We start from the raw sequence: 16,337 nt of genomic DNA, 5'->3' as shown, positions 1-16,337 counted from the left end.
CATTACATAGGTAGATAAGAACATAGTATCGCCACCATTAAATAGGTAAATAAGAATTATAGTATCTCAGCCATTACATAGATAAATAATAATATAGAATCTCCACCATTACATAGCTAAATAAGAATATAGTATATCCACCATTACATAGTTAAATAAGTATATAGTATCTCCACCATTACATAGGTAGATAAGAATATAGTATCTCCGCCAATACACAGGTAAATAAGAATATACTATCTCAGCCATTACATAGGTAAATAAGAATATAGTATCTCAGCCATTACATAGGCAAAGAATAATATAGCATATCAACCATTACATAGATAAATAAGAATATAGTATCTCCACCGTTACATAGGTAAATAAGAACATAGTATCTCGACCATTACATAAGTAAATAAGAATATAGCATCTCCACCTTTACATATGTAAATAAGAATATACGTAGTATCTCAGCCATTACATAGGTAAATAATAATATAGAATCTCCACCATTACATAGGTAAATAAGAACATAGTATCTCCACCATTACATAGGTAGATAAGAATATAATATCTCCACCATTACATAGGTAAATAAGAATATAGTATCTCAGCCATTACATAGGTAAATAAGAATATAGTATCTCAGCCATTACATAGGCAAATAAGAATATACGTAGCATCTCAGCCATTACATAGGTAAATAACAATATAGTATCTCCACCATTACATGGGTAAATAAGAATATAGCATCTCAACCACTACATAGGTAAATAAGAATATAGCATCTCAACCATTATATAGGTAAATAAGAATATAATATCTCAACCATTACATAGGTAAATAAGAATATAGTATCTCAGCCATTACATAGGTAGATAAGAATATAGTATCTCCACCATTACATAGGTAAATAAGAATATAGTATCTCACCCATTACATAGGTAAATAAGAACATAGTATCTCAGCCATTACATTGGTAGATAAGAATATAGTATCTCCACCATTACATAAGTAAATAAAAATATAGTATCTCCACCATTACATAGGTAGATAAGAATATAGTATCTCCACCATTACATAGGTAAATAAGAATATAGTATCTCACCCATTACATAGGTAAATAAGAACATAGTATCTCAGCCATTATATAGGTAGATAAGAATATAGTATCTCCACCATTACATAAGTAAATAAGAATATAGTATCTCCACCATTACATAAATAAATAAGAATATAGTATCTCCACCATTACATAGGTAAATAAGAATATAGTATCTCCACCATTACATAGGTACATAAGAATATAGTACCCCCGCCATTACATAGGTAAATAAGAATATAGTATCTCAGCCATTACATAGCTAAATAAGAATATAGTATCTCAGCCATTATATAGGTAAATAAGAATATACTATCTCCACCATTACATAGGTAAATAAGAATATAGTATCTCCACCATTACATAGGTAAATAAGAATATAGTATCTCAGCCATTTCATAGGTAAATAAGAATATATGTAGTATCTCAGACATTACATAGGTAAATAATAATATAGTATCTCCACCATTAAATAGGTAAATAAGAATATAGTATCTCCACCATTACATAGGTAGATAAGAACATAGTATCGCCACCATTAAATAGGTAAATAAGAATTATATTATCTCAGCCATTACATAGATAAATAATAATATAGAATCTCCACCATTATATAGGTAAATAAGAATATAGTATATCCACCATTACATAGTTAAATAAGTATATAGTATCTCCACCATTACATAGGTAGATAAGAATATAGTATCTCCGCGAAAAAACAGGTAAATAAGAATATACTATCTCAGCCATTACATAGGTAAATAAGAATATAGTATCTCAGCCATTACATAGGTAAAGAATAATATAGCATATCAACCATTACATAGATAAATAAGAATATAGTATCTCCACCGTTACATAGGTAAATGAGAACATAGTATCTCAACCATTACATAAGTAAATAAGAATATAGCATCTCCACCTTTACATATGTAAATAAGAATATACGTAATATCTCAGCCATTACATAGGTAAATAATAATATAGAATCTCCACCATTACATAGGTAAATAAGAATATAGTATCTCCACCATTACATAGGTACATAAGAATATAGTACCCCCGCCATTACATAGGTAAATAAGAATATAGTATCTCAGCCATTACATAGCTAAATAAGAATATAGTATCTCAGCCATTATATAGGTAAATAAGAATATAGTATCTCCACCATTACATAGGTAAATAAGAATATAGTATCTCCACCATTACATAGGTAATTAAGAATATAGTATCTCCATCATTACATAGGTAAATAAGAATATACGTAGTATCTCAGCCATTACATATGTAAATAATAATATAGTATCTCCACCATTACATAGGTAAATAAGAATATAGTATCTCCACCATTACATAGGTAAATAAGAATATAGTATCTCCACCATTACATAGGTAGATAAGAATATAGTATCTCCACCATTACATAGGTAAATAAGAATATAGTATCTCAGCCATTACATAGGTAAATAAGAACATAGTATCTCAGCCATTACATATGTAGATAAGAATATAGTATCTCCACAATTATATAGGTAAATAAGAATATAGTATCTCCACCATTACATAGTAATGTAAATAAGAATATAGTATCACAGCCATTACATAGGTAAATGAGAATATAGTATTTCAGCCATTACATAGGTAAATAAGAATATACGTAGTATCTCAGCCATTACATAGGTAAATAACAATATAGTATCTCCACCATTACATGGGTAAATAATAATATAGCATCTGAACCATTACATAGGTAAATAAGAATATAGTATCTCAGCCATTACATAGGTAAATAAGAATATAGTATCTCAGCCATTACATAGGTAAATAAGAATATAGTATCTCAGCCATTACATTGTTAAATAAGAATATAGTATCTCAGCCATTACATAGGTAAATAAGAATATAGTATCTCAACCATTACATAGGTAAATAAGAATATAGTATCTCCACCATTACATATGTAAATAAGAATATACGTAGTATCTCAGCCATTACATAGGTAAATAATAATATAGAATCTCCACCATTACATAGGTAAATAAGAACATAGTATCTCCACCATTACATAGGTAAATAAGAATATAGTATCTCAGCCATTTCATAGGTAAATAAGAATATATGTAGTATCTCAGACATTACATAGGTAAATAATAATATAGAATCTCAGCCATTACATAGGTAAATAAGAATATAGTATCTCAGCCATTACATAGGTAAATAAGAATATAATATCTCAGCCATTACATAGGTAAATAAGAATATAGTATCTCCACCATTACATAGGTAAATAAGAATATAGTATCTCAGCCATTTCATAGGTAAATAAGAATATATGTAGTATCTCAGACATTACATAGGTAAATAATAATATAGAATCTCAACCATTACATAGGTAAATAAGAATATAATATCTCAACCATTACATAGGTAAATAAGAATATAATATCTCAGCCATTACATAGGTAAATGAGAATATAGTATCTCCACCATTACATAGGTAAATAAGAATATACGTAGTATCTCAGCCATTACATAGGTAAATAATAATATAGTATCTCCACCATTAAATAGGTAAATAAGAATAAAGTATCTCCACCATTACATAGGTAGATAAGAACATAGTATCGCCACCATTAAATAGGTAAATAAGAATTATGGTATCTCAGCCATTACATAGGTAAATAATAATATAGAATCTCCACCATTACATAGGTAAATAAGAATATAGTATATCCACCATTACATAGTTAAATAAGAATATAGTATCTCAGCCATTACATAGCTAAATAGGAATATAGTATCTCAGCCATTATATAGGTAAATAAGAATATAGTATCTCCACCATTACATAGGTAAATAAGAATATAGTATCTCAGCCATTACATAGGTAAATAAGAATATAGTATCTCAGCCATTACATAGGTAAATAAGAATATAGTATCTCCACCATTACATAGGTAAATAAGAATTTAGTATCTCAGCCATATCATAGGTAAATAAGAATATATGTAGTATCTCAGAAATTACATAGGTAAATAATAATATAGAATCTCCACCAGTACATAGATAAATAAGAATATAGTATCTCCACCATTACATAGGTAAATAAGAATATAGTATCTCCACCATTACATAGGTAGATAAGAATATAGTATCTCCACCATTACATAGGTAGATAAGAATATAGTATCTCAGCCATTTCATAGGTAAATAAGAATATACGTAGTATCTCAGCCATTACATAGGTAAATAATAATATAGAATCTCCACCATTACATAGGTAAATAAGAATATAGTATCTCAGCCATTACATAGGTAAATAAGAATATAGTATCTCCGCCATTACAAAGGTAAATAAGAATATAGTATCTCAGCCATTACATAGGTAAATAATAATATAGTATCTCAGCCATTACATGGGTAATAAGAATATAGTATCTCCACCATTACATAGGTAAATAAGAATATAGTATCTCCAACATTACATAGGTAAATAAGAATATAGTATCTCCGCCATTACATAGGTAAATAAGAATATAGTATCTCAGCCATTACATAGCTAAATAAGAATATAGTATCTCAGCCATTATGTAGGTAAATAAGAATATAGTATCTCCAGCATTACATAGGTAAATAAGAATATAGTATCTCAGCCATTACATAGGTAAATAACAATATAGTATCTCAACCATTACATAGGTAAATAAGAATATAGTATCTCAGCCATTACATAGGTAAATAATAATATAAAATCTCCACCATTACATAGGTAAATAAGAATATAGTATGTCCACCATAACATAGGTAGATAAGAATATAGTATCTCAGCCATTACATAGGTAAATAAGAATATAGTATCTCAGCCATTACATAGGTAAATAAGAATATAGTATCTCAGCCATTACATAGGTAAATACGAATATACGTAGTATCTCAGCCATTACATAGGTAAATACCAATATAGTATCTCAACCATTACATAGGTAAATAAGAATATAGTATCTCCGCCATTACATAGGTAAATAAGAATATAGTATCTCAGCCATTACTTAGCTAATTAAGAATATAGTATCTCAGCCATTATATAGGTAAATAAGAATATAGTATCTCCAGCATTACATAGGTAAATAAGAATATAGTATCTCAGCCATTACATAGGTAAATAACAATATAGTATCTCAACCATTACATAGGTAAATAAGAATATAGTATCTCAGCCATTACATAGGTAAATAATAATATAAAATCTCCACCATTACATAGGTAAATAAGAATATAGTATCTCCACCATAACATAGGTAGATAAGAATATAGTATCTCAGCCATTACATAGGTAAATAAGAATATAGTATCTCAGCCATTACATAGGTAAATAAGAATATAGTATCTCAGCCATTACATAGGTAAATAAGAATATAGTATCTCAGCCATTACATAGGTAAATAATAATATAGTATCTCAGCCATTACATGGGTAATAAGAATATAGTATCTCCACCATTACATAGGTAAATAAGAATATAGTATCTCCACCATTACATAGGTAAATAAGAATTTAGTATCTCAGCCATTACATAGGTAAATGAGAATATAGTATTTCAGCCATTACATAGGTAAATAAGAATATACGTAGTATCTCAGCCATTACATAGGTAAATAACAATATAGTTTATCCACCATTACATGGGTAAATAATAATATAGCATCTGAACCATTACATAGGTAAATAAGAACATAGTATCTCCACCATTACATAGGTAAATAAGAATTATAGTATCTCAGCCATTACATAGGTAAATAAGAATATAGTATCTCAGCCATTACATAGGTAAATAAGAATATAGTATCTCAGCCATTACATAGGTAAATAAGAATATAGTATCTCAGCCATTACATAGGTAAATAAGAATATAGTATCTCAGCCATTACATAGGTAAATAAGAATATAGTATCTCAACCATTACATACGTAAATAAGAATATAGTATCTCCACCATTACATATGTAAATAAGAATATACGTAGTATCTCAGCCATTACATAGGTAAATAATAATATAGAATCTCCACCATTACATAGGTAAATAAGAATATAGTATCTCCACCATTACATAGGTAGATAAGAATATAATATCTCCACCGTTACATAGGTAAATAAGAATATAGTATCTCAGCCATTACATAGGTAAATAAGAATATAGTATCTCAGCCAATACATAGGCAAATAAGAATATACGTAGCATCTCAGCCATTACATAGGTAAATAACAATATAGTATCTCCACCATTACATGGGTAAATAAGAATATAGCATCTCAACCATTACATAGGTAAATAAGAATTTAGCATCTCAACCATTACATAGGTAAATAAGAATATAGTATCTCCACCATTACATAGGTAAATAAGAATATACGTAGTATCTCAGCCATTACATAGGTAAATAATAATATTGTATCTCCACCATTACATAGGTAAATAAGAATATAGTATCTCCACCATTACATAGGTAAATAAGAATATAGTATCTCCACCATTACATAGGTAGATAAGAATATGGTATCTCCACCATTACATAGGTAAATAAGAATATAGTATCTCACCCATTACATAGGTAAATAAGAACATAGTATCTCAGCCATTACATAGGTAGATAAGAATATAGTATCTCCACCATTACATAGGTAAATAAGAACATAGTATCTCAGCCATTACATAGGTAGATAAGAATATAGTATCTCAGCCATTACATAGGTAAATAAGAATATAGTATCTCAGCCATTACATAGGTAAATAAGAATATAGTATCTCAGCCATTACATAGGTAAATACGAATATACGTAGTATCTCAGCCATTACATAGGTAAATACCAATATAGTATCTCAACCATTACATAGGTAAATAAGAATATAGTATCTCCGCCATTACATAGGTAAATAAGAATATAGTATCTCCAGCATTACATAGGTAAATAAGAATATAGTATCTCAGCCATTACATAGGTAAATAACAATATAGTATCTCAACCATTACATAGGTAAATAAGAATATAGTATCTCAGCCATTACATAGGTAAATAATAATATAAAATCTCCACCATTACATAGGTAAATAAGAATATAGTATCTCCACCATAACATAGGTAGATAAGAATATAGTATCTCAGCCATTACATAGGTAAATAAGAATATAGTATCTCAGCCATTACATAGGTAAATAAGAATATAGTATCTCAGCCATTACATAGGTAAATAAGAATATAGTATCTCAGCCATTACATAGGTAAATAATAATATAGTATCTCAGCCATTACATGGGTAATAAGAATATAGTATCTCCACCATTACATAGGTAAATAAGAATATAGTATCTCCACCATTACATAGGTAGATAAGAATATGGTATCTCCACCATTACATAGGTAAATAAGAATATAGTATCTCACCCATTACATAGGTAAATAAGAACATAGTATCTCAGCCATTACATAGGTAGATAAGAATATAGTATCTCCACCATTACATAGGTAAATAAGAACATAGTATCTCAGCCATTACATAGGTAGATAAGAATATAGTATCTCAGCCATTACATAGGTAAATAAGAATATAGTATCTCAGCCATTACATAGGTAAATAAGAATATAGTATCTCAGCCATTACATAGGTAAATACGAATATACGTAGTATCTCAGCCATTACATAGGTAAATACCAATATAGTATCTCAACCATTACATAGGTAAATAAGAATATAGTATCTCCGCCATTACATAGGTAAATAAGAATATAGTATCTCAGCCATTACATAGCTAAATAAGAATATAGTATCTCAGCCATTATATAGGTAAATAAGAATATAGTATCTCCAGCATTACATAGGTAAATAAGAATATAGTATCTCAGCCATTACATAGGTAAATAACAATATAGTATCTCAACCATTACATAGGTAAATAAGAATATAGTATCTCAGCCATTACATAGGTAAATAATAATATAAAATCTCCACCATTACATAGGTAAATAAGAATATAGTATCTCCACCATAACATAGGTAGATAAGAATATAGTATCTCAGCCATTACATAGGTAAATAAGAATATAGTATCTCAGCCATTACATAGGTAAATAAGAATATAGTATCTCAGCCATTACATAGGTAAATAAGAATATAGTATCTCAGCCATTACATAGGTAAATAATAATATAGTATCTCAGCCATTACATGGGTAATAAGAATATAGTATCTCCACCATTACATAGGTAAATAAGAATATAGTATCTCCACCATTACATAGGTAAATAAGAATTTAGTATCTCAGCCATTACATAGGTAAATGAGAATATAGTATTTCAGCCATTACATAGGTAAATAAGAATATACGTAGTATCTCAGCCATTACATAGGTAAATAACAATATAGTTTATCCACCATTACATGGGTAAATAATAATATAGCATCTGAACCATTACATAGGTAAATAAGAATATAGTATCTCCACCATTACATAGGTAAATAAGAATTATAGTATCTCAGCCATTACATAGGTAAATAAGAATATAGTATCTCAGCCATTACATAGGTAAATAAGAATATAGTATCTCAGCCATTACATAGGTAAATAAGAATATAGTATCTCAGCCATTACATAGGTAAATAAGAATATAGTATCTCAGCCATTACATAGGTAAATAAGAATATAGTATCTCAACCATTACATAGGTAAATAAGAATATAGTATCTCCACCATTACATATGTAAATAAGAATATACGTAGTATCTCAGCCATTACATAGGTAAATAATAATATAGAATCTCCACCATTACATAGGTAAATAAGAATATAGTATCTCCACCATTACATAGGTAGATAAGAATATAATATCTCCACCGTTACATAGGTAAATAAGAATATAGTATCTCAGCCATTACATAGGTAAATAAGAATATAGTATCTCAGCCAATACATAGGCAAATAAGAATATACGTAGCATCTCAGCCATTACATAGGTAAATAACAATATAGTATCTCCACCATTACATGGGTAAATAAGAATATAGCATCTCAACCATTACATAGGTAAATAAGAATTTAGCATCTCAACCATTACATAGGTAAATAAGAATATAGTATCTCCACCATTACATAGGTAAATAAGAATATACGTAGTATCTCAGCCATTACATAGGTAAATAATAATATTGTATCTCCACCATTACATAGGTAAATAATAATATAGTATCTCCACCATTACATAGGTAAATAAGAATATAGTATCTCCACCATTACATAGGTAGATAAGAATATAGTATCTCAGCCATTACATAGGTAAATAAGAATATAGTATCTCAGGCATTACATAGGTAAATAAGAATATAGTATATCCGCCATTACAAAGGTAAATAAGAATATAGTATCTCAGCCATTACATAGGTAAATAATAATATAGTATCTCAGCCATTACATGGGTAATAAGAATATAGTATCTCCACCATTACATAGGTAAATAAGAATATAGTATCTCCACCATTACATAGGTACATAAGAATATAGTACCCCCGTCATTACATAGGTAAATAAGAATATAGTATCTCAGCCATTACATAGCTAAATAGGAATATAGTATCTCAGCCATTATATAGGTAAATAAGAATATAGTATCTCCACCATTACATAGGTAAATAAGAATATAGTATCTCAGCCATTACATAGGTAAATAAGAATATAGTATCTCAGCCATTACATAGGTAAATAAGAATATAGTATCTCCACCATTACATAGGTAAATAAGAATTTAGTATCTCAGCCATATCATAGGTAAATAAGAATATATGTAGTATCTCAGAAATTACATAGGTAAATAATAATATAGAATCTCCACCAGTACATAGATAAATAAGAATATAGTATCTCCACCATTACATAGGTAAATAAGAATATAGTATCTCCACCATTACATAGGTAGATAAGAATATAGTATCTCCACCATTACATAGGTAGATAAGAATATAGTATCTCAGCCATTTCATAGGTAAATAAGAATATACGTAGTATCTCAGCCATTACATAGGTAAATAATAATATAGAATCTCCACCATTACATAGGTAAATAAGAATATAGTATCTCAGCCATTACATAGGTAAATAAGAATATAGTATCTCCGCCATTACAAAGGTAAATAAGAATATAGTATCTCAGCCATTACATAGGTAAATAATAATATAGTATCTCAGCCATTACATGGGTAATAAGAATATAGTATCTCCACCATTACATAGGTAAATAAGAATATAGTATCTCCAACATTACATAGGTAAATAAGAATATAGTATCTCCGCCATTACATAGGTAAATAAGAATATAGTATCTCAGCCATTACATAGCTAAATAAGAATATAGTATCTCAGCCATTATATAGGTAAATAAGAATATAGTATCTCCAGCATTACATAGGTAAATAAGAATATAGTATCTCAGCCATTACATAGGTAAATAACAATATAGTATCTCAACCATTACATAGGTAAATAAGAATATAGTATCTCAGCCATTACATAGGTAAATAATAATATAAAATCTCCACCATTACATAGGTAAATAAGAATATAGTATGTCCACCATAACATAGGTAGATAAGAATATAGTATCTCAGCCATTACATAGGTAAATAAGAATATAGTATCTCAGCCATTACATAGGTAAATAAGAATATAGTATCTCAGCCATTACATAGGTAAATATGAATATACGTAGTATCTCAGCCATTACATAGGTAAATACCAATATAGTATCTCAACCATTACATAGGTAAATAAGAATATAGTATCTCCGCCATTACATAGGTAAATAAGAATATAGTATCTCAGCCATTACATAGCTAAATAAGAATATAGTATCTCAGCCATTATATAGGTAAATAAGAATATAGTATCTCCAGCATTACATAGGTAAATAAGAATATAGTATCTCAGCCATTACATAGGTAAATAACAATATAGTATCTCAACCATTACATAGGTAAATAAGAATATAGTATCTCAGCCATTACATAGGTAAATAATAATATAAAATCTCCACCATTACATAGGTAAATAAGAATATAGTATCTCCACCATAACATAGGTAGATAAGAATATAGTATCTCAGCCATTACATAGGTAAATAAGAATATAGTATCTCAGCCATTACATAGGTAAATAAGAATATAGTATCTCAGCCATTACATAGGTAAATAAGAATATAGTATCTCAGCCATTACATAGGTAAATAAGAATATAGTATCTCAGCCATTACTGTGGTGTGGGGAGGTGGATAGTTTACTGTTGCGGGGTTTATTTGTTTATTTTTTGGTGGTTGCGGGGGCGTTGGAAAAGTGTTTATTTGAATCGAAGAAAGACGGCATGAATTAATTTCCCCACAGGGATTACTAAATACTTCCTATTCTATTCATCTGTTCTACTGACAATTGATTTTAGTCTGTAAACTTATTTTCTGATCAGGATTATCAGGTAGGCTTAACCGCTCCCTCATTTTCTGAATCTTCTTTCCAGTCATGTTTTTGTTGTTATTGATGCATGCAAATGTGGGTTAACGCCTCTCTTCTGGTCTCTGCCGCCACAGTGAAGCCCCTCCCACTTTCACCTCTGGAGCCCCAATCATCGACCCTGGTAGGTGGCCTTGGGGAGCACGAGGCATTGGAGCTGCGGGTTCGGGAGGTCGAGGAAGAGAACCGTGCCCTGCGCAGGGAACTCAACAAGCCCGCTAGGAGCCTGCCGGCTCGGCTCCCACATGCCAGTCACCGTGGCAAACAAAACCGAACCCACTCAGAGGAGGGCACAGGGGACAACGAAGGGCAGAAAGCAGGGGCAGCAGGAAACGGCACAGACTGTTTGCAGCAACCAGGGGTGGATAAGTGTGAGGTGAGTGATGTGAAGAGTTTTAATGTGCAATATTAGAGAAACTGACTGTTGCACTCCCACTTTTGTCCCTTTTGTTTGCACCCATGTTTGGGTTGAAAGCCTGTGTCCTGATGTTTAAGAGAACAACACGACTGTCAGAAATATGTTTTGTCCTAACGTAAAACCATACAGCTATATGAACCCATAGAAGTCTTATTTACTATTACTTTTGTTTTTCTTGTTAAGAAGTTTTGGTATGAGTTTTTTCTATAAATGGTTATTTGTTTTGTTTCTTGATTGTGTTTTAGACAATTTCAATCAATCAATCAATCAATCAATCAATCACTCAATCAATAAATCAAAAATTTCAAATAAATACTGCATGACCTTTGAAAGACTAATCGGTAACTAGTGTGTAACTCATGTAAGGTAAGGTCATGTATGGTAAGGTCATGCATGGTAAGGTCATGTAAGATAAGTTCATGTAAGGTAAAGTCATGTATGGTAAGGTCATATAAGGTAAAGTCATATAAGGTAAGGTCATGTATGGTAACGTCATGTAAGGTACGGCCATGTAAGGTAAGGTCATGTATGGTAAGGTCATGTAAGGTATTGTCATGTAAGGTCAGGTCATGTAAGGTAAGGTAATGTAAAGTAAGGTCATGTATGGTAAGGTCATGTAAGGTAAGGTCATGTATGGTAAGGTCATATAAAGTAAGGTCATGTAATGTAAGGTCATGTATGGTAAGGTCATATAAGGTAAAGTCATGTAAGGTCAGGTCATGTAAGGTATTGTCATGTAAGGTATGGACATATAAGGTATGGTCATGTAAGGTAAGGTCATGTATGGTAAGGTCATGTAAGGTATTGTCATGTAAGGTCAGGTCATGTAAGGTATTGTCATGTAAGGTATGGACATGTAAGGTAAGGTCATGTAAGGTAAGGTCATGTAAGGTATGGTCATGTAAGGTAAGGTCATGTAAGGTATGGTCATATAAGGTAAGGTCATGTAAGGTATGGTCATGTAAGGTAAGGTCATGTAAGGTATGGCCATGTGAGGTATGGTCATGTAAGGTAAGGTCATGTAAGGTATGGACATGTAAGGTATGGTCATGTATGGTAAGGTCATGTAAGGTAAGGTCATGTATGGTAAGGTCATGTAAAGTAAGGTCATGTATGGTAAGGTCATGCATGGTAAGGTCATGTAAGGTATGGTCATGTATGGTAAGGTCATGTAAGGTATGGTCATGTATGGTAAGGTAATGTATGGTAAGGCCATATATGGTAAGGTCATGTAAGGTAAGGTCATGTATGGTAAGGTCATGTAAGGTAAGGTCATGTATGGTCAGGTCATGTATGGTAAGGTCATGTATGGCAAGGTCATGCAAGGTCAGGTCATGTATGGTCAGGTCATGTAAGGTATGGCCATGTATGGTAAGGTAATGTAAGGTAAGGTCATGTAAGGTAAGGTCATGTATGGTCAGGTCATGTATGGTAAGGTCATGTACGGTAAGGTCATGGTGTGACTTGTTATGCCTTGTAAAGGCTCATGAAAATGTACTTTTGACAGCATTATGCTGCAATACGTGGTTGTTGTCTCACTTTCAGATGGCTGGATGTGTGGAGGTTTTAACCTTGCCTTGTCAACATTCACTGACCGGTGTTGGCACTTGCTGCTTAGAACCAAACCAGAGTCAGGTTGTTCTTCTGGGGTTCAACTGAATGGCTTTAATGAAGTGTCCTTACACATGAGAGCCATTACTTTTTGTGCTTACTCTGGATATATCCTGATTTGTTCATATGTATAATATTTGGATATATACACATATTATACAAATTCCAAATACAATACAAATATATCAAAATACAAATATTTGGATATGTTTGTGCATATGTATTTACAAATAGTCAGTATGTTAGCAAAAGTTCAACAAAACACTATTTTGTGAGCTCAGATTGCTAAAACTGGAGTTGTCTCAATATGAAAATACTTATACGACTGAAGAGATCCCTTAGATGAGGGATGAAACATATCTCTCCATAAACATGTCCAGATGAACTGATTCATTTTCAGTCATTTCCAAGAAACGTTGCTATATATAATATGGCATATAGTCAAAGAGGAGGTTAATGGATGTGGTGAGGGAAGACATGCAGGTGGCTGGTGTGACAGAGGAAGACGCAGAAGACAGGAAGAAATGGAAACGGATGATCTGCTGTGGTGCCCCCTAACGGGAGCAGCCGAAAGTAGTAGTAGTAGTAGTCAAAAGATCTCGATGGGCATCTTCAAACCATGCAAAAGTGCAACACATTTGATTCAGCCAGTTTTGGTTTTACATTATATTTTGGTTATAACATGATACTATTTTGGTTCATTTTTATTCTTATTTTTCTTTTTATTTAAGAACTTTGCCATTGTAGGCAAGGCATACAACAAAATTCATTTTCTGGAGCAGTGGGCAGCTGCAGCGCCCGGGGACCAACTCCAGTTCTTCTTTCCATTGCCTTGCTCAGAGGCACAGACAGGAGTATGAACCCTAGCATGCGTGTCTTTTTGATGGTGGGGGAAACCAGAGCATACCAACGCAGACATGGGGAGAACATGCAAACTCCACACAGAAAGGACCTGGGATGGCCTGGGGTTTGAACCCAAGACCTTCTTGCTGTGAGGCAGCAGTGCTAACCACTGGACCACCGTGCTGCTACATTTGCATAAACTACTACTACTACTACTTTCGGCTGCTCCCGTTAGGGGTTGCCACAGCGGATCATCCATTTCCATCTCTTCCTGTCCTCTGCATCTTCCTCTGTTACACCAGCATATCCTCCCTCACCACATCCATAAACCTCCTCTTTGGCCTTCCTCTTTTCCTATTCCTTTGCATCTTCCATTCCTCTACATTCCATAAAGTGTTTCTGTAAAGCACTACATTAACCAGTAAATTGTAGATTTTAGGTGAAATAACTACAATTATACCCTGGAGTGCACAGAGAAGTAAGTAAAGTAAAAAACAATGCTGTGTAGTTTTGGCCTAAGGCAGTTCTCATACATTGTGGCTTTAAGTGCATATAAATTTGTATAATTGGGTGTCTGGATAACTGTTACATCAAATCAACTGCAAGAGACTTGACTGATTCCCTGGTGAGCTCCTGCTGAAGAAGGGCCAAGCGTGTTACATCTTGGTTTTGTAAAGCCTTTGTATGTGCTAGCAAGAGCAGGAAATTAAGTTTCTGGTCAACCTGTTTCAGTCATGCTGTCAGTCATCAACCAAACCCTTAGCTGTTTCCCCCTACGAAGATCATTTTTGTCTCCTGCATGTCCATAGTTTCCAAACATTCCTACCTCATTCCAATGTCACCTGTTTTTTTACACACTTGAGGTACCTACAGTTTTAGTGACTGCTGACAAAATGGAGGTACTTGAGGGTATGAGGACAGACATACAGCAGTCGATCACAGCACATTTCTCCCCAGCAAACCTTGAAAATTACCACCAATCTGAGGGTTAGCCAGGGTATCCATTTGCCCAGCAGGAGAGGAAAAGGAAAGAAAATTAACGAGTAGCACTGACTCACCAAATCAGAGCTGTAGCCCAAGACTGTAGAGCAGCTCCACGCCTCCCTTCTCCTCTGAAGATGACTGGATGAAGATGACTGGAGGAATGTGACTGGGTGAAGATGACTGGATGAAGGTGACAGGAAGAAGATGACTGGAGGAATATGACTGGGTGAAGATGACTAAGTGAAGATGATTGGATGAAGGTGCGAGGATGAAGATGACTGGATGAAGGTGACAGGATGAATATGACTGGGTGAAGATGACTGGATGAAGTGAATTCATACCTGCTAGAGCTCTTTGGCACACAACAGTCTGATGATAAGCAGTGGATCACCATCTCCTTTCATGCCAACATTACTACAGTGCAGTCATTGGCTCCAAGAGGACAATAAGCACCCAGGTCCACATGTTTGTGTTTGTGGCTAAAGCACATTTCCCCTTGACTGTCATGAGGCAGGCTGATCACTGTGATGGAGGTTTTTCTACTTTCTAACTTCAAAACAACATGTCCTTCAAGCTTTAGGTCATGTTGTTGTGTGTGGATGTGGCAACATTTTGTTTTCCTCTCTCTCTCTCTCTCTCTCTCTCTCTCTCTCTCTCTCTCTCTCTCTCGTACTCTCTCTCTCTTTTTGACTTTTTAAAATAACTTTTATTTACATCATAGTAAAAACCAAATACTCCATTCCCATCAAGTCAACATTAAATAAACTGGTAAGCTAGAAAAACAAAATCACATGCATCCTTACTCAATCAAAATACACACACACACACAACCATAATGAGTTAGAAAT

General features: G+C 32.5%; 1 protein-coding gene across 1 annotated transcript in view; it reads left to right on the top strand.

Moving 5' to 3' along the window:
* large1 (LARGE xylosyl- and glucuronyltransferase 1) overlaps positions 1-16,337 on the top strand; it is a 270,232-nt gene that overhangs the window by 149,954 nt on the left and 103,941 nt on the right. Inside the window, exon 3 of the mRNA XM_056276025.1 lies at positions 11,711-12,009. Coding sequence (XP_056132000.1) covers positions 11,711-12,009 — 299 coding nt within the window. The remainder of the gene's footprint in view (positions 1-11,710; positions 12,010-16,337) is intronic.

This window comes from Lampris incognitus, chromosome 3 (genome assembly GCF_029633865.1).
Source record: "Lampris incognitus isolate fLamInc1 chromosome 3, fLamInc1.hap2, whole genome shotgun sequence".
Taxonomy (NCBI): Eukaryota; Metazoa; Chordata; class Actinopteri; order Lampriformes; family Lampridae; genus Lampris; species Lampris incognitus.
The sequence above is the reverse complement of the archived record's forward strand: the minus strand, read 5'-3'. Positions and strand labels throughout refer to the sequence as shown.